The sequence below is a fragment of the Simochromis diagramma genome, unplaced genomic scaffold (genome assembly GCF_900408965.1).
Source record: "Simochromis diagramma unplaced genomic scaffold, fSimDia1.1 OVJJ01000334.1, whole genome shotgun sequence".
Classification (NCBI taxonomy): Eukaryota; Metazoa; Chordata; class Actinopteri; order Cichliformes; family Cichlidae; genus Simochromis; species Simochromis diagramma.
Window position 1 is genome coordinate 4,798,528 of NW_024386764.1, and position 23,544 is coordinate 4,822,071.

The window sequence follows — 23,544 nt, forward strand, 5'->3', positions numbered from 1 at the left end:
AAGCTTTATTAGCCATTATCCTTAAAGACCCAGCACAATAGTTTCCTTAATTGAATCGCGACACACTGAGATGTAAACTCTGCAAACCTGACAGCAATCAGATAAGATCAGAAATGTTCACAGGAACAAAAAATGTGTCCTTGTCCTGGCATTCATAATTATTTATACTAACTACATAGTTAAGCCAGAAATAGAAAATGTTTCCGGTGTAAATGCGCTCCCTGGATGTCGGTTTGCTTTAAATGTTTCTTTTTTTTATTTCAATAACGCATGTGCATCTGAAAAAAAATATTTTGCACAAGTCATAAAATGCAGAATATTTCCATACATAAAAAAGATGTTGCAATCATTTGATTTCATTGATTGGACTCACTCAGATTTTCTGCCTAATGTGTAAAATGTAAATTTAAATTGATTGCAGTGGACATCTTAATGTTATGCGAGGTGGAAGAGAGGGAGGTGTGTATTTCTTTGATGGCCTGTTAGGTGTTCTGTGTCATTAGCGTAGTGTTGAATGGCAAAGCAGCTCTGCAGAGGACTGGTCCATTGGGCATGGATCTGTGCATGTCTGTGTGAGTGTGTAATTGTGTTAATTGCAAAGGGTCATCCAGAGGGGATACTATGTGTCTGTTACAACTGACCGCTCCACAACCACAGACACCAGTCAAGAAGCTACGAGTATTTGTGTCTGTGTGTGTGTGAGAGTGCTACAGGGAGGTTGAGTAAGAGCAGTCCATCTCATCCACTTTTTCTTTTTCACTGTCCAGACTGTTACAGCCAACCGCACACTGACCCCTGAGTCAACGTCAGTGTGTGTGTGTGTGTGTGTGTGTATGAATGTGTGTGTCTGTCTCAGGTAGAAGAATTTAAAAGAAAGTCAACAACCCACACAATATCCCAGGATTCACCTGGGTAAACATCAGTACGAACAGACACGAGCATTTATAGTCAGGTGTGTGTTTGCATGTGTAAATGCACCTCTGCCATGAATGACCACACATTCACCTTGTGGCTAACACTGCCCTAATTACTGATTCTTTGTTGCTTTTGTTCTCAAATAATCAACCTTACATAGTATTTTTCAATGACTCTTTGCTTCTTTCCTATTGTATTATATATAGTGGCAACTTTGTGCAGTTTTCCCCTGTCTGTTGCCATTCTGCCTCAACCCACTCACCACTCCTTGACTTACTAAGGCACTTACTAGCTTACTGAAACCTTTGGGATTAAGGTGAAACACACGCCGCATGTCACTGACTGACAAGCAGAGAGATTATCTCATTAAACAGCAGTGATATCTAGCAGTGACTAAGAACAGCAATTTTAAAAACTGCATAAGTAACACATGATTCAACACATGCGTTTGGTGATTTAATAGGATATAATTTATTAGACTCTTAGGTTTCTGCTCATATTCATGTGAACACAGCCGGCAAGATGTTGTAGAAAAAGATATTTAAATCGCAGACTAATATTTTCCCATCTGGTAACTTAAGGCTGATTAAAATTATTTTGGATTTCTTGGATGTCAGATGTATAAGAAGCCACAGAAAAGGTTTGTTTCTCATGCCTTAATTTTCAGAATCTTAACTGGATTTCCTTGAATGAATATGTGATGGAAGTCATGATATTCATCATCAGCAGATGTTCTCCGATTTTCTTAGTTGTGTCCTGGATAGACATCCGCAGTATAGAAAAAACTTGATAGGAACTGTCTAAGGAGAACAATGCTATGAGCTGATGTTCCCTCGGCAGCTGTTTTTGGCACTTGTACGCTCCTACGGGGCCTCAGCTTGGAATTTCACCTGATGATGCTAATAGTAGCAGCTGTAAACAAATGCAAATAGATAAGAAGCCACAAAGGTTTGATATACACTCATAAAGTTATTAGTTTATGTTTCTGTGACAGAATAAACACAGTATACTAACACACATACTATCAATGCTGTATTCGCTTTGCAGCAAAATAAACCGTTTGGCTTTGCTTTGTTTATTTAGTTTCAACCCAACCATGTGCCTGGACTGTTGTTCCTCCGGTTGGCGCTAGAAAATAGAAGCCTATAGGAAGCAATGAACAATGACTGTTGCATGACCTGCTAATGGATCCAGCAGCCGCTGCGTTTTTTTTTATGTGTGTGAATAAACGCATGTGTGTTAACAGAGCACTAGAGACAGACAAAAAAAGTGACAAGCACAACAGAGAGGATGAATGAGTTTATGTATGTGTTTTTGTAGGGTCAATACACAATAAATATGTGTATGTGCACTACTGAGAGTGCCAGGACAAAGATTACAACAGCTCTCGGGTCTCAGTATGCATTGTTCATGCAGGAGGACGTAAGGCAAAACTGACTAAGGGTGCCTGGAATTTGTATTGTGAATGGCCACAGTTGCTAATATTAAACTAACTCTTATGTACAAATTAATCTGCCGTCTGTCTCACAATCGCAGCCCACATTAAAGAAATGAGTAAAAGGAAAGTCGATGGTCAAGTTGGAGCAGTCTAAATGTGGATATGACAATTAAACATCTGTTTCTAAAGAAGAGCCTGGACAAGAACCAACAAGATGCCAGATTAACTATTATCTTGGACGTGTGGACGTATGTGACATATGTGTGTGTTTTGGGAGAAGTGGCTAGGTTGTATGAGTCACAGTTCCCACAGCATTCCTAGACATTCTCTGGACATAATGTTATGCTATCCCAGAGAAAACTGTATGTGTGTGTGTGTGTGTGTGTGTGTGTGTGTGTGTGTGTGTGTGTGTGTGTGTGTGTGTGTGTGTGTGTGTGTGTGCGCTCACTTTCTCACACTCTCCACTTGAATTCTTTTGAATCTTCCATATATAACATCGACGACCTCAACTGTCTTATTCCCTCCTGCACTTATCTGCTGTAGTCTGTTGTCAGCAATGTAAATGACGCGTGTCCCATGACAAAAGCATTTTCATCAACATAAACCCAATTACTTCGTGGCTAACGTTCTCCAGTCATCCTCGGTTATGTGTAATAAGTGGGCTACAGTTTGTCTTCTGGATAACATTCAGTAAGTGAAACTAACACAGAATGACAGCATACCACCAACTTCTCTCTCTTGGGGTTTAGAGCAGACTTTGAAGCCACAACACAAAGCTGACTGTACTATTGCCTGTGTTACTCTGTGACTATTACACTATATATGTCTCCTATCTGCTCAATAGTTACACATTAAAAAATTATGCAAATGATGTGTGTTCACTGCACAGTACATTCTGGTTATCAGAATATTAGATTATTAATTTGATTAAATAATTTATTTAATCTATTAACTCCAAGAAACTTACTTTATAAATTATTTAAGGTATCAGGATTATCAGGATTATCTATATAGCTTTTGGGAATTATTATTATAACATTCCAACCTTTACAAATTTTGTATATATTAGATGTGCATAGTGGCTGATCTCAAAATGAGCTACATGTACGTTTTTGACATTACGTGTACATTACAGAAGAGTGATACAAATATGTTGAGATTATTAATTTGTTGAATAATATATTATTATTTATGAACAGCCATTTTTTCCATTTCACTATACACAGTGATGTACTGAAGGTTAAAAGAATAGCATGATAAATTAGCATCCAAGTCTGTGTTTTCATATATGAGCGGTATAAACAAGCGCCACAAGTGTAACGTAAAGAAGAGTGACAAAATAAATAGATAAATACAACATCTTTGTAAAGTGTTGTGTAACGATGGATAAACAGCATCCTTCCACAAGATTTTTGTCTTAATGCTGGTGGTGAAATGTAATGTCTAGTCTTGAATCTACTGTGATGGACAAAACATATGATTGAGATACATTTTGTTTTCACCACAGTGTAGATTTTCACTCACCTAGTGCTCAGATATACCCTCCAGCTCCCCTGCAACCTCAGCTGAATAAAGGCTTAGGAAACTGGATCCATGGATGGTTGCCATTTAGTCACCTTGTGTTGTATATGGAAGCGCTACAGAAGAGGATTAGGGCCACAGCGGGAAAAAAAGTGGGGATGTCTTTTTTGTTTTGAATTTTGACGTCCCCACCTTTTTCCTTTTACAGTGGCCATAATCCTCTTCGATAAAGTGTTTACTATAGTGCTTAAGTCAGTTTATTTATTGACTGACCTTCAAGAACAACCTGTACCAAATTTAATGGATTTTCGATAATTGTGATGTTTCAATAGTACACAAAAACAGACACTTTGACTGTCCTTTATGTTAGGGATGATAGCAGGGCATTTAGCCTTATACAGAACTTCCATCGCTGCTGCTCAACCTAACTTTATAAAGCTAAAGAGCAAAGTATGGCCAGTTTTCTTTTGCTGGCAGCAAGAGTGGGCACGTGGCTATTCATGAACTCAGAGGAACTGAGACCCAGTGGACTAAATTCTTATTTCCCATGTGAACACAATAGGAAAATGCCTATATGTTTGTGCAACCATTTAAGGTAGGGTATGGCCAGCGTTACCACTAGTTTTGAATGTATGCCCACAGACCACAGCTATGTCTAAACGACCATTAGAAATTGTTGAAGCTCTAAGGCCAATTCAAAACCAATAAACGACTGGGTTTGGATTACTGTGTTTTCATGTCCTCCCTTGGTCTTTAGTGCAACCTAACATCAGTTGCCTATTTTGGTAGCATCTCCACACAGTGCATGTGTGAAAAATAAACTGCCATCGCATTAAAAACATTATATATTGTGTAAGAAGAGCCAAGCTCCTTAGTCAGACCCCTGGCTTTTTTTTTCAGCAGGAAAAAGACAAAAGTTTTTGGTTTTGAGCATTTAAACCTACAGGCTAATTTAAACAGGGTTAAAATTAGAAATATAGAGGCATGAATGAAGGATCTGTGATGCACTTTTTAGATGAAATTTGAAAGACATCCTGGAATCATGTGAATAACCTGTAACACTGCATTCCCTGTAGCAACGAGCATATTGATATGTATCTGTACTAATGCTGGTCTCTAGACAGGTTTATTGACACGGCAGCTTTTCTGTAGGGGAGAAATAATGCTGCCCATTCTTTATTCAACCATTGGAAGAGTCTTCCTCCTTTTAAGTGTCATTTAGAAATGAACCTTTCTATGATCTTTACATTTTTCTCATTCTGCTGTGAAAGAGTCAAAAATTCTTTCGCATCGGCACACTTGTTACACCGTGTGTTTCTGTGGGACTTTGTGTTTGAGCACATAGATGCCAGTCGTGTCAGAAAATATTCTCTTTGCTTTTTTATATTTATATCTCTTATATTTTTTTTCTTTTTTGTGAAGCTATGAATAATTAAAACATCTTTGCATGTGTGTTGTGCACCTCATCTCACTTTTAAGTTCACTCAGCCTTTTGACATGGAGATAACCAAAGCCCTCAGACAATTATCAGCGTCCTTCGGCTTCAGGACGTCAGCAGAAATCTTGCGACATTGAAACATCTTTACACAAACATATGCGCGCACGCACACTCACACACACTCCTTTCTCCACTCAAAAGAGCCAGTCTTTGTTTGATCCCCTGTGAGGTTTATCTCCTAAGCCAAATGTCAACACTTGCTGTTGACACACTTTGTTTCCTCCATTGACTGCCTTCATCCAAAGAACTGGGGACCAGCAGGTAACAGCAGCTGACCTGGGGGCACAATAGAAAGTCAAAGGAGTACAAGACATGTAATACCACTTTAATCATTAATCTGTACTTGTACTATTATAAGTTTAATAACTATTTGATTTGATTTGTGATTTTTAGTGTAAGAGCGATAGAATTCACACAAGAACCACAATCAAAATGTAGTTGCTACTTTTTCTAGATGTTTGATACCAGATGCTTTAAATGGTTACTGAAAGCTGAGAGAGAGTCAGAAGTGTATGTTCCCATAGAGAGTGTCTAGAAAAAGGAGTAGAATTAACCTTCAGCCTCTCAGCATGACTTCAATGCTCCAAAACTGTCCACATGGAAGGCTTTACAGAAATACTCACCATAGAATAAATCAGTTAAGTTATGATACGGTATCATATCCAAACTGAACTGTAGAAGTGTTTCTCTCTTTTGGTTGGTGGATAAAACCCATCGTCTTCAATCCAAAAAAAGGAAAAAAGACTCACAACACCTCATTTTCCACAAATCTTTAATAATCTCTCATTTTCTTTGTTTATTTCTTGCAACCTCTTATGCAGACAAGATTTGAGACTTGCTGGTGAATTAAAAGGAGCATGTAGGAGATTAGGAGTCAAAGTTTTACCTTCAGGAATTAGACGAAGAGTAAATATCAACCTAAACTAAGCAGGATGGACACAACAGAATGATTCCCATCCTGATACAATAGGTGAATTCAATGAACTGAGGTTGGCACACCACACAAAAACTAATCAAGGCCACAAATGCAGTTATCCAACTACCTGTCTCAGGCAAAACATAAAGACCTGGGCAGCACCAGAACCTGATGTTATCCACCCATATTAAGTGAAGAAGGTTATAGCACTCCATGAATACCTCGCAGCACAAATAAGTGGTCTGCTAACAGCAGATTGGCTAATACAGGGCAGAACAATCCTGATCGTGAATGAGGATGTTTAGTGGCCTCTACACAACATGAAAGCTCAATCATGAAAGCATCATAGCAACCAGACTGAGAAAGTCCATGAGTCTAAACATGAGTACAGCTCAGAAAGACATTGGAAACAACACCAGAGGATGAAAACACCAGCCACTGCTTGATAGAGCAGTACACTAGGACTACAAGAAAGCCTACAACTCAGTGCGAGTAGAATTAAATGGTTATCTCCATTCTACCTTCTTATTATCCATTGTTGATCTGCACACAGCTGTTGTCACGAACGTCACACTCGTTTACGTCACTGTCATGACACATTCTCGCAAAAAAATCACGGTTTTAGTAACGCAGTAATGCAGCGTGCTTACGGGAAAGTAACGGTAATCTAATTACCGTTTTTGCAATAGTAATCCCTTACTTTACTTGTTACTTGAAAAAAGTAATCCGATTACAGTAAGGCATTACATGTAACGCGTTACTGCCCATCTCTCCATATCTACAGCAAGAACACTGTGATGTGGACTCTGTGGCTGAATGGTAGATGGTGGCAAAAAGAGGGAAGGTGATCTGGACTGAAGAGGTGGAGTTGTCTGAAGGCAAAATAGTGGACATACATGGCAGTTACAAGGGTATCCCACAGGCCAACGGGAGCCATGAAGAAGATGCAAGAAGGTCAGCTACTGCCAAATACCTAAAGAAGGTAAGGCTGGTGCTCAGAGGGTAGCTTAATAGTGGGAATAAAATCCAGGCAAACAATACATATGTCCCACTGGTCATCAAATACCCAGCTGGAATAATACGCTGGCCACAGGTGGAGACAGCTACCACCGGTGTAAAGAAACAAAAACTCTTCCCAGTGCACAGTGATCTTCACCCAAAGTTGATACCCTGAGCCTCAACAAACAACAGAAAGAGGGAAGGCGAGGATTAATGAGTGTCACAGCGACAATTCAGGATGAAACACGGAGCATCTGTGAATACTTCCTGAGATGGCAGCTGAAGAAAAACAGTGAGGAGAACGGCAGGAAACAGTTGTGGAAGACTAAGCACCTGCAATGGGATGTGGAGTTAAAGAAAGTACCTGACACTGAGAAAAACTGCAGGTGGCCACAAAAGGCTGACCTAAAGGACAGCACCAAGGCTTTGATTATTGCAGCGCAAGATTAAGCCCAAACTTCAGATCCATAAATGCAAAACTCTACCACAGCAAACAGAGCTTGAGCTGCAAAGTGTGCAAAGGTTCCCCAGAGTACTGTCCAGCACACTGTAGCAGAATGAGAGACGCAAGCTGGGACAGCATACAATGAGAGGCACAATCAAGCGGCTGGAATAGTGTACAGAAACATTACTGTGCTGTCTGTGGATTAGAAGGACCCAAGTCCTGATGGTAGACAACCCCAAAGGTGGTTAAGAACAACAGGGCTGAGGTCCTGTGGGACTCCAGGTTCTTGATAGACAAGCAGCTGCTGGCAACCCAAACAGACATAGTGGTGGTTGACAAGGAGCACAAGACCACAGTTGTGATAGATGTGGCAATCCCAGCGGACAGCAACATCTGAAAGAAGGAGCACAGGAAAACAAAGTGGTCCCAGTGGTAATGGGAACATTAGGAGCCATAACCACCAAACTGATAGATTCCAGCAGATTCCAGGCACAACATCACAGGTCTCTTTCCTGCAGACTGCCATCCTAAGAACAGCGCAAAAACCTCAAAGCTACTGACAGCTACTTCCTTAAATCATTCTCTCGTGTTTTGTTTACCTCAGTGAAGTTCTGTTTGTGAGTTGTTGCTCTGTACTTTGAGTCCTGCTGTATTTTTAGAACAAATGACTGTTTACATTACATCTTCGATACAGAAAACAGTAGCAGGTAGGGGAGAGAGGTGTGTATGTGGGTGTCCGTGTCTGGCAGTGAGTGGTGGAGGGGGTGATTTCCTGCTTATGAATAGCATATGTGTGTTGATTATAATTTAATGATGTTAGTGTGTGTTGCTGTACATTTCCAAGGCTATTGTTATTTGATCAGAACACTTGTACACGCAGGAATACACTCATTCATGAACACAGCGCGCACACAAACATGCACTCCCTCATAAAACTCACACGCAAGCTGAGACCATACAAGGTGTCAGCCCTACAAATGAAAACACGCATGCAAAAAATATGACACACAAGTGAAAGACAGACTGCATGAAGTTTTAAATTCTTTTGCACTTTTAATTATCATGCATGCATGCAAAAGATCATTTTTACAGCCTGCAGTGTTGCTGCTCAAATTGTCACTGTGTGTGCTTGTGTCTGTGCCAATCAGATAAATCCAAACTTGGAACCATAACATGGGAGGTGAATAGTCCAGAGTTTGATTTGTACTCTTGTACATCATTTAATGTGTCATTTTATAACCTCAGGCTGTAAACTGTAAAGTCTCAGTGTCAATAAAGTACTACTACTTATGTATCTATCTATCTATCTAATTAAGTTCACATAACAGTTTCTGTGACTGTTATGATCGAACAATATTTTCTTCATGCTTCATCTTCAAAGTTTGGACCTACTCTTTTTCCTCCCTTACTTCCTTTGTGCCTCTACGTTTCTTATTACCTTTCACCATCACTCACTGGGCCTCTCTCTCTCTCTCTCTCTGAATAAGTTAATCATTCCTGTAAAGCTATCTTGCCACAGGTCTTATCAGTCTCTGTGTCATTTTATAACCTACCCTGCTCCCCCCTCACCCTTCAGCCCCTACTTGTCCTCTCTTGCTTGTCAACCTCTGACTCCACCCACCACTGCCCTCAAGTAACACAGTTTCAACCAATCCCAACTCAGTACTGAGTGTGTATTGCTGATTGGTGGACCCCCATCACCACCACCACCCAGGATCCTGACAAACCTAAGAACCTAAACCTGGCCACCAACTCATTGTCTAAAATTAAAAACAAAACAAATAAAAAGACCTGTTTGTGTTTGTCTGTGTGTGGATACAGAGATTACTTTGCAGGGTAACTACTTTCATTTCAAAGCCAAAGTTCACAGTTTTCGATTTTTTATATTTTTGTGTATTTGAATATATTACATCTCACTTGTTTTCCAAAGACGACTCCAGATCACTGTGTAAGGAAAACATTTCAGTTGGAAGTATAATAGAAACTTACTGTATGCCTGTGTTTGTGTGTTTATGTGTGTATGTGAGCACACATAGAGAACCTGTGAACAGATGAAGTACAAGTGAACAGTGTACTGATGAAGTAGGAGCATCAGTCTGTTTACAGATTAACATTGCAGGTACAGAAAAACAAGTCCCCATAGCTTTTATTTTAGTGTGATGACTTCATTAAAGTTTATTGTAAAATTTAAGTTTGAGTTAGGATAATGATAACAACCACACAAATACATTACATAGAGCATCCTCACAAAGACAGGACAACTCACTTATGAGAGCATTTTGGGAGAAACGGGCAATGCTCCAAAGAGGACCTGATCAGTACATATGAGCCTGTTTTGTGTGCGTGTGTGTGTGTGTGTGTGTGTGTATGCGGCGACACAGGTGATATATACATATATATATATATACATATATATATAATGGCAAAATGGTTGTCTATAAATCACCCAGACTTTAGCTACTCAACTCTGTAAAAAAAAAAAGGAAGACTACAACAGCTGTGGCTGCGCTCTGACTGTGTTTCTGGCTTTACTGTGAAATCTATTTAATTGAATTTCTAAGTATTTTACTTGGAAATTGTTGTTCCAAGTAAAATATGTTATTAGTTATATATTTATATATTAAAACAAGAGGAATAATTGTCATCAGGGGGACCTCACCTTTCTGTGCTCCTTGCATTTTATGATAATGAGCAGGGTTTTTGCCCTATATTGCTATAAAAAATATTTTTCTTTCAGAGATGACAAAGTCTTAACATTACCATTAGCTGTGGGTACTGAAACGTGTGTGTGTGTGTGTGTGTGTGTCCTCTGTAACCCTTTTATGTTCGTCAGATTTGTCTGGTGATTTTCCGTGTCTCCGTCACTCATAAAAACACACCGCCGCCATTTCCACACAAACACTTTTGGCTTCATGAATGTTTTGAAGTGACGGTATTCTGCCATTCAACGATGTGGATCACTTTTATGTCAATTTTCCTCATGACTAAATTACCCACAGCAGTGATTAGGAAAGCCCCAAACAGATTTTGGAGTAGTATATACGCACCTGCGGGAAGTAAAGGTTTTGTGGCGATCCTTTATAACGGTGCTTTAAAACAATAACGTTTTCCGAGTTTAGTAACTCACTAAAAGACATGCGCAGACAACAGGAATCCAGATCGTTTCCTTAACGTGACAGAAAATAGTTTAGACTTCTACCTGATTCAAAAGTTGGATATTTCTCTGTGGTCTGCGAACTAAAATAAGTTACACAAGCTTTTTGTGATTGTGGTCGTGGGGCATTACGGGGATGCTGTAGTGTAATTCTTTTTTGCGTGTATTTAATTTGAAAGGCAGTGACGTCAGATCACTAATTGATCCCTGCTCAGCCAATTACTGTTAATGATTCAGAAGCAAAGGTATAATTTATTGCATAAAGGGGGCGATTTGATTAGACAGTGAGGTCATTTCAAGCCTGAGGCCGGTGATGCTCGAGTTTTCCATGAAATTTATATGGCCTTATGGAGAATTTACAATGTCCTCACCTGTATTTTAAGATGGAGTGGTCACACCCGCACACACGGGCGCAGACACACACACAGAGAAGAAAGAAAAGCAGAAGGAAAGAGTATAATTTTGTCACAATAGTTCATCTTTTAAAGTTTGTATATATATGAAAAAATTACTTAGCATATAGCAACGCTCGCTCTCACGCTCCCTGTGCGTGCGTGTGCTAAAGCGCTCTGATCCACATACCTTGCGCTTTGTATTTGCATTCCGTGCGCCCAGACGCAGTCGGTGATCTCACTACAGTTGCATCACTTCTCTTGATTTCCTTGTTCTCCCTCCGCTTTTAAAGTCCGTCATTAACGGGATTGAATAGATGAGATTTTGGAGAGATGGACCTGGAGAGTTTGAGGCGATGTTTCCCGGTCTTCTTTCCTGATTGGATCGGAGGAAGATGATGTCAGACGACCGCATGCGTCTCGGATTGGAGAGAGCGGAGTAAACAAAGCCGCGAGGAGGAGGAGGAGAGATCTCCACATCTCCAGACAGTCCGACCGACTCACCGAATCCGACTTTACGCACAGGAGAGGGCGGCCCCGGCGGCTCGTGCTTGTCTGCTCAAGGCTGAAAGTTACACTGACAGTCTCACATTAATGGCTGACGCGCTTTAAAGACTTTGGAAAAGATAAAGGGAAACTTACCATCGCATTCTAATCCGGACCTTGTGCTGTTTTCTTAAGTGCAGAGTGATTCCCTAACTCTTCGCGAAAGTGCTTCTTACTTAGTTTAGAAGGAATCACTCCGTTTTCTCCTGCGTTATTTCTGAGATTTTTCCTTTCTTTTTTGCGTAAATGCGTTTTAATATTTTTTTAAATCAGTGTAGCTAAGTCAAAGCAGCGTTACACACAGGCTATGCAAGCCCGTTGTTTAGAAAAAAGTCTTAATCTGGCTTTATCGTTGGAGCATTGCCTGATAATTGGAAGTGAAAGAGAATTATAAAGTAAGAAATAGGACGGTAGAAGTCGCTCGGGACAGTCTTTCGGGGGGTGTTTGTGCGAACGCCTGCCTCTGACGTCCAGGTGTCCCGCCGTGCGGTGCGGAGTCTCTATCTCAGGCCGGCAGTGCTGTCATGCTGCCCAAATTCGAGACTGAATCCCTGGGACTCTCTCGATCGTATGGCGAACAGGGGCACATGCCAAGGAACATGCAGGGTAAGAGCTGTCATTCATTTGAATCTCGGTAGCCTGCCCGAAGCTTCCACTTCGCTGTCTTCGTGGAGCGTTTTCCGGCTGAGAGTGTACTCACTAAAATGTACATGCTTGTATTCGTTACATTTTTTCTTATAATGAGGAACAGTTACCGATCTGTCATACGCCAATACACGAACGCGTTGATTCCACGAACTTAGCAGGTAATTACTAGGGGGTTTTATTATTATTATTATTATTCAACATGATCTCCAAAAGGCTTCGATAATGTTCTTCCACTTCAACTTGGAAGCACTTTTTTTTAAAGTTTGGCCCGCGGTCAAACAGGTACCTACCTGTCATTCACGCTTAGAGCGAGCGGCAGCAGCGCGTAAAAAGCAAGAAACAGAGCAGAGATATTCTGTCAATGTAACTTTTTCTTGTTTGTTTCTTTTTTTTTATTTCTCTGATTTTAGAATGAAACAGATGACTTTCTCTTAGCGGAGTAAGAAATATCTCAAACCTGCTCGTGGTTTTGTTTCTAAAGAAAACTGCTGTGGAAGAGTTGTTGATGTCGAAGCAAAACTGGAGTGTCTGATTAAGATTAAAATATTTGACTAAGGACAGCAAACTTTTACCCAAGAAGAAAATAATTATGAGCTAGTTTATTGATTTTACAAACGGTAAAGAAGAGCTTGGTAATGTGTGCCAACACGTAGTTTCGCAATAGCTTTCTCTCGTAGTACAGCCAAGTTGATTCTACTCTCAAATGAAATACAGCTGCAAAATAAAGTTAAACTAAATCACTACGTTTTAGATGTTGCTTTAATGCTGTAGTGTGAAATCTTTTTTGTAAGCTTTAAACTGTTGTTGTTGGAGGTTTTTATCTCACATTCGAGGAGAACTGCGTAAGGCCTTCAGATGTTCGAAATCTGTGTCATTTAAAAAAAAATTAAGAGCAAATTTTAGGATCCCTCCATTTTTTTTCAGAATGAGCATAATTATTTAAATTCCCAATGGCATGCCGTAAAAATCTATTTTCTTGATCTTCACAGCAGGCTGCACATTAAACAGCTACATTTTTGAAGAAATTCTGACCTCAATGGCAAGTTAAAACTCATATAACCCTGATCATTTCCAGCATGTCTTTCCACGGCAGTATAACCGGACAATCAATTAGCCCGCTCTCGGTTTATAAGACATTGATAACGTATTCTCACTTTAAACAAGGAGTGGCTTGTTTGCCAGCCCTTTTACCTTTTTTCTTATTTTACCCCAACTGTTTTTTTTACAGGCAGCTAAAACAAGGAAGCTCCGACTGAAATGAATTTCTTTTAGAATCACGAGGTTTTTTGTTTTGTTTTGTTTTTTTGACAATTGGAGGACGTTGGGTTTTTTGTTTTGTTTTGTTTTGTCTTTTGTTATTTTATGAGCAAGTGGACAGTAAATGATTGACGGTCGGGCCGATGTGTTTCTGGAGGTAATCTGCGCAGACGTTGTATGCATTCACCTGCGTCTGTCAGTTATACAACGAGGTGCTGAAATATATTCAATTTGTCTGTGCATAAAAAACACTATTTGGACTATAATTACAGGCATAACGTCGCGTCATGTGCTGTTAGAGCTCCTTAAAAGGCGAAATTCACTGTACAAAATAACGGAAACACCATAGCAATGACAATTGAAAGAAAGAAAATATTTGGATAGGATCCTGTAAAATAAATATTCATTATTGTCGGCCTCAGGACGGACACCCCTCGGATATCTTAATTTATTATTTCCTTTCCACTGCGTCATCACTTCAGAACTGCAACCAGGGCTCGGATAGCGTTTATTTTCTTTTTGAAAAGGCGTCCAAAATGCACCTGCGGTACGTCGTAAGAACAGGCCTTTAAAATCGTGTCCTTCTTGCGCTTTAACGCAGAAGAAAGTTCGAAAATCGAGCTTGCTTTGAGCTTCTGTGGAAGGAAATAAAAGAAAAGGGAAAAAACGGAGCTTGGTGGAACTTGTTGCTTCAGCTGGGATACGCTGATCCCAGCAGGGCAACGCGCTAACAAACTAGAAATCATGTCTAATTAATAGGTCTCGGAGAGAGCAGATGAGTGGATTTTGAAGTCGAGCAGTACTAATAGCCCATGTAAAGGCATTGGAAGGCGTAGTTGACAAAATATTTCCACTTTTACAGCTATATCCACTGTGGTTTCCTTTTTGATCCTGCCTGCTTTTTATGATTAGTGCCATAAAGACTTTTGTAACTGTTGTAAAAGTCAGCATGCCCGTTTGCTTGTAGCGCTGTCACACACAGAGACTTATGCAGGTGGGTATTTCTAACAGGGCAAAGAGGGCTAGACACCTCAGAAATAGTCGTATTTGTATGTAGACTATTAAGACCTAAACATTAAAAAAAAAGAGAGGGGGGGAGAGAAAAGGAGGAAAATCTGCAAGGAAGGTGAGGGAATTTTTATGCTTTTCCTCCCTTATTTAAAATTACATAGTTAGTTATTTCCAGCGTTTGTCATTATTTTCTCTTCAGTATAAATAATGGCTAAAACTCGGTAACCAGGAAAATTATGAATTGAGAACTTTTAAAATGCAGCGCACAGCTCCACATAAAATGTTTGTACCACTATAAGGCAAATAAAATTAAACGGCCTGTAGTACTGTGGCTGATTCTTAAATAGAGAAAAATAATGTTGGTTCAAGTTGGGTTTGGATGGGGTTTTTTCTCCCTCGCCTGCAGAGATAAGGGCTTCTCTGTGTGTCTTCATTTGTCTGTGGGCGGTAACATTTTCTCCTCCAATCCTTAAGTCTAATATCTCTCGATTTCCCCCAGCGATTTCACGACTCGGATACATATTGCATATGTATGAGGCTCACTTTCATGAGCTTCTTTTTATTATCATTATTATTATTTTGGCTCCTGTCTGAGACGGATGTAGAAGAGCAGAGGAAGAGGGAGTAATAAATGATCGCGTCCTCTCAGCTCTATCCAAAAGCTACTATTCGTCGTTTTTTGCTCCTCAAATTTAACCTTTAAAAAAGTCTTCGAGAACTTTGAAAAATCTCATTAATTTGCCCCGCGCGATTCCGCACCCTCTTTCATCCATCACGATGGATGGATGAAAGAGGGCTTTTTTGGAAAAGAGATTCCCCGGCACTGAAATAGACTTCTCTCTGTGTATGTGTCTCCGTGTGTCCTCCTCCAGCCCCTCAGTTAAAAATGATGGACTACTCATATGACGAAGACCTGGACGAGATGTGTCCCGTGTGCGGAGACAAGGTTTCAGGGTATCACTACGGACTTTTGACCTGCGAAAGCTGCAAGGTTGGTGCCCCCAATTCCCTAAATAGAAAACAAATGCCGCACGATTTAAGCAAGAAGTTGCCTATTAACATAAAGTGTGCATGGTACTGTGTGCCTGTGGTGACCTCTGATTAACTGCTTCGATGTATAAAATATTCAAGTGCACTCTTGTCTATCGTTGTGCAGTGTCATGCAATTATATATGTCCAGTTATTTGTATTAGCCTCTGAAGTCCCTGTAGGGCATCAACATGTGTCACTATGAGGCTTACACAGACTAAACTGTGGTCTTCATGAGTTTAATGCGCTCTCTGATATTATACTTCCTCTTGTGTCAGCCATTTTCCTAAATACTATGGGCTACCCACTGTGAAGAAAACTGCTTATCTGGATGGTGTCATTTCTGTCCTTCTCTCTCTTTTTTTGCATGCCAAGCATTTAAGCAGATTTTTTTTAAAGAATGATTTGCAACAAGTGTAATATTAGAGTAACATTTCAGCTCCTCACCATTAACACTGCAGGAAAACCAACAGTAAAGAGGCCAGGGGTCAAATATTGTTGTGACAGTTGATCTAACAAACTCTTCCTGCGAGTGTCAGAGGATTTTTGTAAAGTGTGGAACGGCTTGGAAAAGACACTGGAGTTCAAAAGCAGGCAAAGAGTGTTCGCAAATTATTATGTTGTTGTTTTTTTTTTTTTGCAACCACCAACCACAGGAGGTGTGCGTGTGTGTGGTGGGGGGGCTTTAACCCACGAAGGAAAGCGTACAATAGCAGAGTTTCTGTTTGCACAGGCTTGCACCCTGCTGTCTAAAACTCTCATCACAAGTTCATTAAGACCTCAACAGCACGACGTTTCCATGTGCAGGCTAATAATGAAGCCACGCAAATCAAACTGTTAAAGCTTAATTTGAGATCTATCAACAACCTATTTGTCTCCTTCTGCATCTTTCCAGTGTTCCCCTCAGCAGAGCAAACAGGCATTTCCCAAGTTTTTTCCCCCTCAACCAGTAAAGCTGTCAGCACAAAATTAAGCTAAGACAAATGTCTCTGTGTTAACACTATTCAGTGTAAAATTGCAGCTCCTCAGTAATGATGTGCTAGTGCACATTTCTTGCCTATGTGGTCATTATTCAAAGCAGATGTTATAGATTTTATCCCATATTATGACCTTGAAATGCTAAGCATTTGCTTGAAGGGAGCAGTCAGTGGCATCTCTGCTGCTTTTCAGGCTCAGTGAAGGCTCACGCAGGACAGCCAGTCCACACATTTTCCAGTTTGGCTGAAACACTCTGCCGTGCATGTATGGAAGCACGCACGATGCAGATGAAGAGGTCTTTGATAAAGTGCTGTGTATGCTTGCTGAAACATTAATAATATTGATACTCACCTGAAGCTTGTCATTGATTATCTCTAAAATGAAGGCAGCCTGTCCCGTTAAAAGTATAATCACCGGTGCTCGACAGATTCATTTTGACATTAAACACACTCTGTTAGATAGGCAGAGCAATCCATATCCATTGTGTCTCCTGAACAAAGCTGGATAAACAGAGCAGCTACATTGTAGTCTCGGCCTTACGTATACGACATTCTTTTTTTCTTATGCACTATCAGAATAAAATATTTCCTTTTATTTTTGTAATTTTTGTAATTTTGAAGTAATGTCATAATTTTTCTCGAGCCTGCACCGCTCTCCTCTTCCACCCTTTGAGCCCCAGGAACAAAGTTGTGAATAACGCTCGTTATCAGGGTCACATTTTTTTTTGAGCTTTGCTTTGGCTTCCATATTTGAGCTGACACACACAGATACACAAATACACAACACATACACACACACACACAGAAAAAGAAAGATTCCCCAACACACACACACACACACACACACATACAGATTCTTATCCCCAATTGATTTACCACATCCCTAAACCCACCTTTGCACTCAACAAGTGTACATGCAAACACAGACACACATCCCCCTTTATCCATGCACACAGACACTTTCAGTTCATACACACCAGCATGCATAAAGTAAAAATGGTACCTTCTTGTTGAAGTAAAAATAAGTGAACAATGAAATGGGCTACATTAGTCAACAGCTCTTTTTGTGTTTTTTTTATTTGGGGGTGGGGGGGGTAGCTGTGTGAGCACAGAGGAATGACCTGAAAATGCTGAAACTACAAACAACAAATTAGAGGTCAGTGCTTAGATGCACGGCGCTCATATCAAACATTCAAAGGGATGTTTTTTTTTTAATTTATCAAGTGAGACAGAAAGACACAAGAAAGAAAAATGGTGTAGCAGGAGAAAAGGTCAGAGGACATCAAGCAGTGAAATACAGTGAAATTCATTTTGTTTTTCTTTCTGAGTTGCTGTTTGTATTGAAAAAGAGTAAATTGCATTTCCTGGTGTGTGTGTGTGTGTGTGTGTGAGAAATACCAAGTTGACACCAAGTTAACATGAATTTTGTGAATTTTAGATACTTTTGCAGCATACACTTTCACGCTAGGAAGGATGATTTTTTTGATTTCATGTCAATTAGTACGCAATTTATTTCGTTGGTTATTTTGTAAATTTGTCAAGGCAACAAATGTTGCTTGTAGCTGTGCAAATGAACCTCAACTTGGAGCTTTTCAGTGAGGTGTCGTCGGCTTCTCCTGACGATGTACTGTGTGTCTTTTATAGCACGTTTGAATCCACTTTGGTCCAGATATTTATAACACACACTGTGTGCTAAATGGAAAATTGGAGAGAAAGTTCTCTCTGAAGCATGGATTTCTTGGCACTGAGAAGTCGATAATCCAAAAACCGCGTGCACTGCCTTTTTTTTTCTTTTTTTTTTTTGACAGGTCAGGCAATGCAGATTGTCAATTAAATTTGTGTCTGGTGAAATATTGATAGCCACCGGTTCTTTTTTATTTTTATTTTATTTTAAAGACCAGGTTTACGGATTCTCCTCCTAGGTTATGGATCTAGAATACGTTAATACCATCTTCCCTTCGTTTGATTTTCACTGCTGCTGCTGATAATAAATTCCATGTTGCAGGTATGAATCTCTGTAATCCCGGAACTGTGAATTATGGATATAATTTATTGGATTTTTTGGGCTCCTGCACTCATATTTTTCAATAATTAAGTGCAGAGTTGAAAAGATGCTTACTCTGTAATTCCCAGAGTCTTTTACTTGAACAGAGAATATTGAAAATATGAATGCAATTTTGACAGGAAACAAATTATAATTCCTGACTTTTATGAAGTAGTTTGCAATGCAATGAAAAGATTAGCTGTCAAGTAAAAGTATGTGAAACGGGCATATCTGCAGCATTTTTTTGTTTAAAGCAAAATAAATTATTAAATGAATATAAATGAATTGTAAATACTCAGTTTTCATTAAGAGTTCAAAGTGTGTCTGCTTCATATATATCGCATCTACACATGTCTATAAAGCACCACATCAATGGGCATATAGCTTTTAAAACTTGCATGTGCGTGCGTGTGTGTGTGTGTGTGTATCCATTAAGTCTGTCCCTCTCCATCTGTCTGGGAGTGTGAATGGGCCAATTACCATTGCATTGCAGGGGTCAAGCGGGTTGACGTCTTAATTGGTTCTCTCCACAGGGCTTCTTCAAGCGCACCGTCCAGAACAACAAGCGTTACACATGTATAGAGAACCAGAGCTGCCAGATTGACAAGACCCAGAGAAAGCGCTGCCCATACTGCCGCTTCCAAAAGTGCCTCACCGTCGGCATGAAGCTAGAAGGTACAAAAACATATTTGTGTTACGCAGTTTAGCTTATCGACTCAACTAGAAATTACAAGCTTTGCTGATGTTTGGCTTCTGTAATTTGATTTAATTTTGGCTTAAACATGGGAAACTGTCGGGAAGCAATGTGTTCAGCGTGCATCAGCAGCGGTGCATTATGTGTAGTGGTTAATAGTCTTTTCTGCATTAATCATATGTGTTGCTTGTAAAGTCTCACTCCTTAAAGTAACCAGTAACTATAGAATGAATGTGGTGGAGAAAAAAGAAATAATCTGTCTTGTGTTTTCTGGACTGTATGAGGAGTAAAACAGGAGATACTCAGCTAAGATACCTCAAAATTCCTGTAGTTAAGTACTCGCAATTACATTCCACTGCTGCCTATAACAAGTCAGCATCTAAGCCACTTGAATGCACTACACAGCCTCCAGGTTTGCTTTGACCAGAAGTCCTTCAAAATTACATTTTACTCAGAATATCGATGTTTTTTATAGCACTTACACAGTACTGTTTTTTTTACAACTTCATGAATAGTTTACCACATATTTAGTCTATTCTGGGGTTTTATAGTAAACACTACTCACTAAAATATGATCTCGATGTTACAGTACACATCTGCAGAAGTGGAAAAGCAGATACAGGCTGGGGGTTTTTCTTTCTTTCTTTTTTTTTACATTGTGTGTGCTGCATCATATATTTTTCGAGATATGATGCCTGTTTGCAATTACTGTTTCTGAAAGTTGTGGAGGAAAAAATTATAACATCGAGCAGTTAAAATTGGAGGTTGAGTGCTTCTGGACTTGCACAGAGGTGTTTTAAAAAACCTCTACCCAAGTTCTGGTGAAATGACACAGCCAGTCTTTTTTCCATTAATTCACAGCTGAGCTGCACATTAGCTTTTGGTGGAAAGTATTCGTCCATGATCAATATGCATGTGAATAATTTCCTCCCATTGAGATATCCACTATTTAGAAGATGGTTAATATGTGCTCTGACAAAATGATTGCTCGTACGAAAGGAGAGGAATATATTTATTTAAACATTTAACGGTGAACATCTCAGTAATAGCCACTCTATACAGAGAACCTTGTAAAGTGAAGCCTTTCATTTCAAACCAGTGCCTTGAAATCTAGTATGGCTTATTAGTGTTTGTCACGGGGTCAGGGGGTGCTGGGGGTATCTGGTAGCCGTTGTGCACTTAGAGTTGCCAGACAAAGTAATAGATAAAATATTAGACTTGGCAGCAGACTGAGAATGGTAATGATGATACTTTTGGCTGGCCGTTTTGAGGCCTCTTTGTTTAATTTGAACACGGCTCAGAACCCTGGTCAAACATGCCCATTCAGAACTGACAGGACTGCAGGCAAAAAGAAGGGGAGGGTTCAGCTTTTTCAAAAATAATATTTAAAACTGCCAGTTTTCCCTCACATACATTGATGATGCATTCTATTCTGAAATCATTACATTTGGAGTGAATAAAGGGGTCTGAAGGTCATCTTTCAATTAACGCTTTGAAAGAAAAACTACATTAAAGCTAATGGTTGCAGCTGATTTGGTCCTACAAAATTACTTCAGTATTTTTAATAAAAGCAGCCGTTCTGCTATTCATCTCATTTCAGTTTGATATTAAGACAAAATTCTTCACCCATTTGAAATTCAAACTAAATTAAAAATCCCAAGATCCCTGAAATGATCACATGCAACTAAGCAAAGTTAATATGTTAAAGAAATAAGACCCTTAGAGGATGAAAGTATAGCAAAGACAGCCTAACTAAAATCTTTCCGGAGGCTTCTCCCTTTACCTGCCATGTGTGGTTTAATTAATTGCCGTTAATAGTGAATGGCCGCTGGGCAGAATGTCCCGGCCTGTCATTTTCCAGCTGACAAGGGTGGGGAGGGGGTAGCGTTTGATTTGTTTTGCTGGCGGTAACTTTCAGCTCGGGGGCAAGACGGGCCCTGCAGCACTTTGTCAGGGGCCAGAAGCTGCAATGGGTGACTCCTGCCACAGCTGGTAAAGACCTCCCATGCAGAACGGCTGACACCACTCACCACACACACACAAACTTTGCACACACATAGAGCTCTCACCGGTAAACACATGCATATATTCATGAGAAGCCCAAGAAAGGTGTTCAGAAGGCCACAGGCAAGAGGGAGAAGCTGTCATTTCATCTGAAAGAATGTGTACAAATAGCAAAAGGAGGTTTGGGGTCATGTGCTTTGTTATTGCAATCTTTTCATTCCATTACACAGCAGCTTGCAGCAACATGTGATTTCAGGGCATCAAGTGGAAACCAAATGTGAGGAAAACTTGAAAGTTGACTTAAATTGCATTTTTGGGCCCTTACTTTAGGCCGTGCAGCGTTTAAGACTAGTGTAATGGAGGTGGCACTAAAGAGGTTTGTGTGTCTGTGTGTGGGAACCCTAATCTGTTTACACAGTCACATTTATGGTATGTAGTTACTGTCAAGGTTAGAATAGTTTTTAGAAATTTGAATGTAACTCTGCTCTATGTTACTGCAATGCCCTTTATAGTTAACAATATGCAACTGCTTGTGTTTCACTTTATCCCAGGACTAAGAGATCAGTCCTGACTGTTCTGACACAACAACAAAAAAAACCTTTACATTTCAATGACGTCAGACGGAAATAATTTAAACATTGCTGCAACACATCACATTCTCCTCTGCATGCTTTTGCTGCAGGATAAGTGATTTACCTCTGACCCAGTTTGTTCAAATTCAAGATGTTTACTGAAACAAACACTGCCTAACTTACAGTTAGAATAACGCTTGCAGAGATTACATTTAAATTATTAAATTAACCCCAAATTTAATCCCAACAATTAACCATCAGACTAATTTGGATGAGAGTGATCTTAACCCCAATATTTAAGCTGTGTTTCTCTTCTTCTCATTTATTAAAAGTACAGTAAATAATGTCTATTTTGTGGTCATTCAGTCAGTGTATCGTTTTCTTTCATTTTTGGAGGATTTTTACTATTAAAGAACAAAAAAATGAAAGAAAAACACACAAGCAAACATGGTGACGATGGGTCGGGCACATGCTTCTTGGTCTGCTGTATAGCATGTCTAGCTGTGGTAACTCAATAAGATATCAAAAAAAAGATTTGATCCATTAGAACGTCATTCACTAAAGCTGATGAAGCGTGCCCTTTCCAAACAGCTCCCACTGGCGCAATTTTCTTTTTTGCTCAGTAATACAGTAGTTGCCTTGCATCATATGCTTCACTGAACTGCTTAATATTTCCTTCAAGAATACATCAAAGACAGGGCATAACAGTTGTATTTGCGATACTAAGAGTTTAAATCAGCATTGGTTCCACTGTGTGCCGTGTAAGGAAAGAGAAGATGCATAATGTTTTGTTGTCGTCTTGATGTATTTCAACAGACACAAAGAATGCAAAGCTTAATGATGTAATACAAGTTACTGACAGTTTCCTGCACATATTAAAGCGGACAGAATGTTTTTGAACTAGTAAATATAAATTAGGTTTTTGAACTACAATTATTTTTTACATTGCAGTCCTCTGTAACATGTAAATTTGTTAAGAGCCCGTCTGCTGAAATTAGCAGCACCGGCTGAGTGTTTGTATATTCCTCCTTGTATCCCTCTTGTTCCAATTTTTTATTTCCTCCCTGTCTCCATCTTCCTCGCTCTGATTTGTCTTCCATCAGCCTCCTAGTACCCGCAGTGGAAGCCGGGGAGCTGTCCCATTACTTATGCATAGGTATCATAGGTATTCATGTGTGTGCATGGGATAGGGCGCATCCAGAGCAGGGGCCGGGGCCCCGACATGACAAACAGGGTGTCAGCAAGTCTCCGCGGGACCCATTAATATGCCGGCAGCCGACAGGGATCCTCACCTACGCACGCTTAATATTCCTGTATATTAAACAACCATAAATCAGAGGATATAAGCAGCGAGGGCTGTATGTGTGATGTCTTCGAGAGTTTTAGTGGCTATGTGTAGGTGTCTGCTGAGATATTGTACTTGCTATAAAAATTCAGTGTGTGCATGTGCTTGTGTTTGTACATGTTTGAGAGGTACAGGGGGC

The 23,544-nt window shown here is 39.8% G+C and overlaps 1 protein-coding gene and 1 long non-coding RNA gene across 2 annotated transcripts in view; one reads left to right on the forward strand and one right to left on the reverse strand.

Moving 5' to 3' along the window:
* Positions 1-5,229: 5,229 nt before the first annotated feature.
* Positions 5,230-11,573, reverse strand: LOC120734027. Its single transcript, XR_005695952.1, has 2 exons — positions 11,469-11,573; positions 5,230-5,648 (listed from the first exon to the last, which is right to left on the reverse strand). It is a non-coding gene; the product is annotated as an uncharacterized LOC120734027 (long non-coding RNA).
* A 158-nt stretch (positions 11,574-11,731) lies between these two features.
* Positions 11,732-23,544, forward strand: part of nr5a2 (nuclear receptor subfamily 5, group A, member 2) — a 70,633-nt gene continuing 58,820 nt past the window's right edge. The window contains exons 1-3 of the mRNA XM_040032573.1: positions 11,732-12,430; positions 15,613-15,731; positions 19,324-19,465. Coding sequence (XP_039888507.1) covers positions 12,349-12,430; positions 15,613-15,731; positions 19,324-19,465 — 343 coding nt within the window. The 5' untranslated portion in view covers positions 11,732-12,348. The remainder of the gene's footprint in view (positions 12,431-15,612; positions 15,732-19,323; positions 19,466-23,544) is intronic.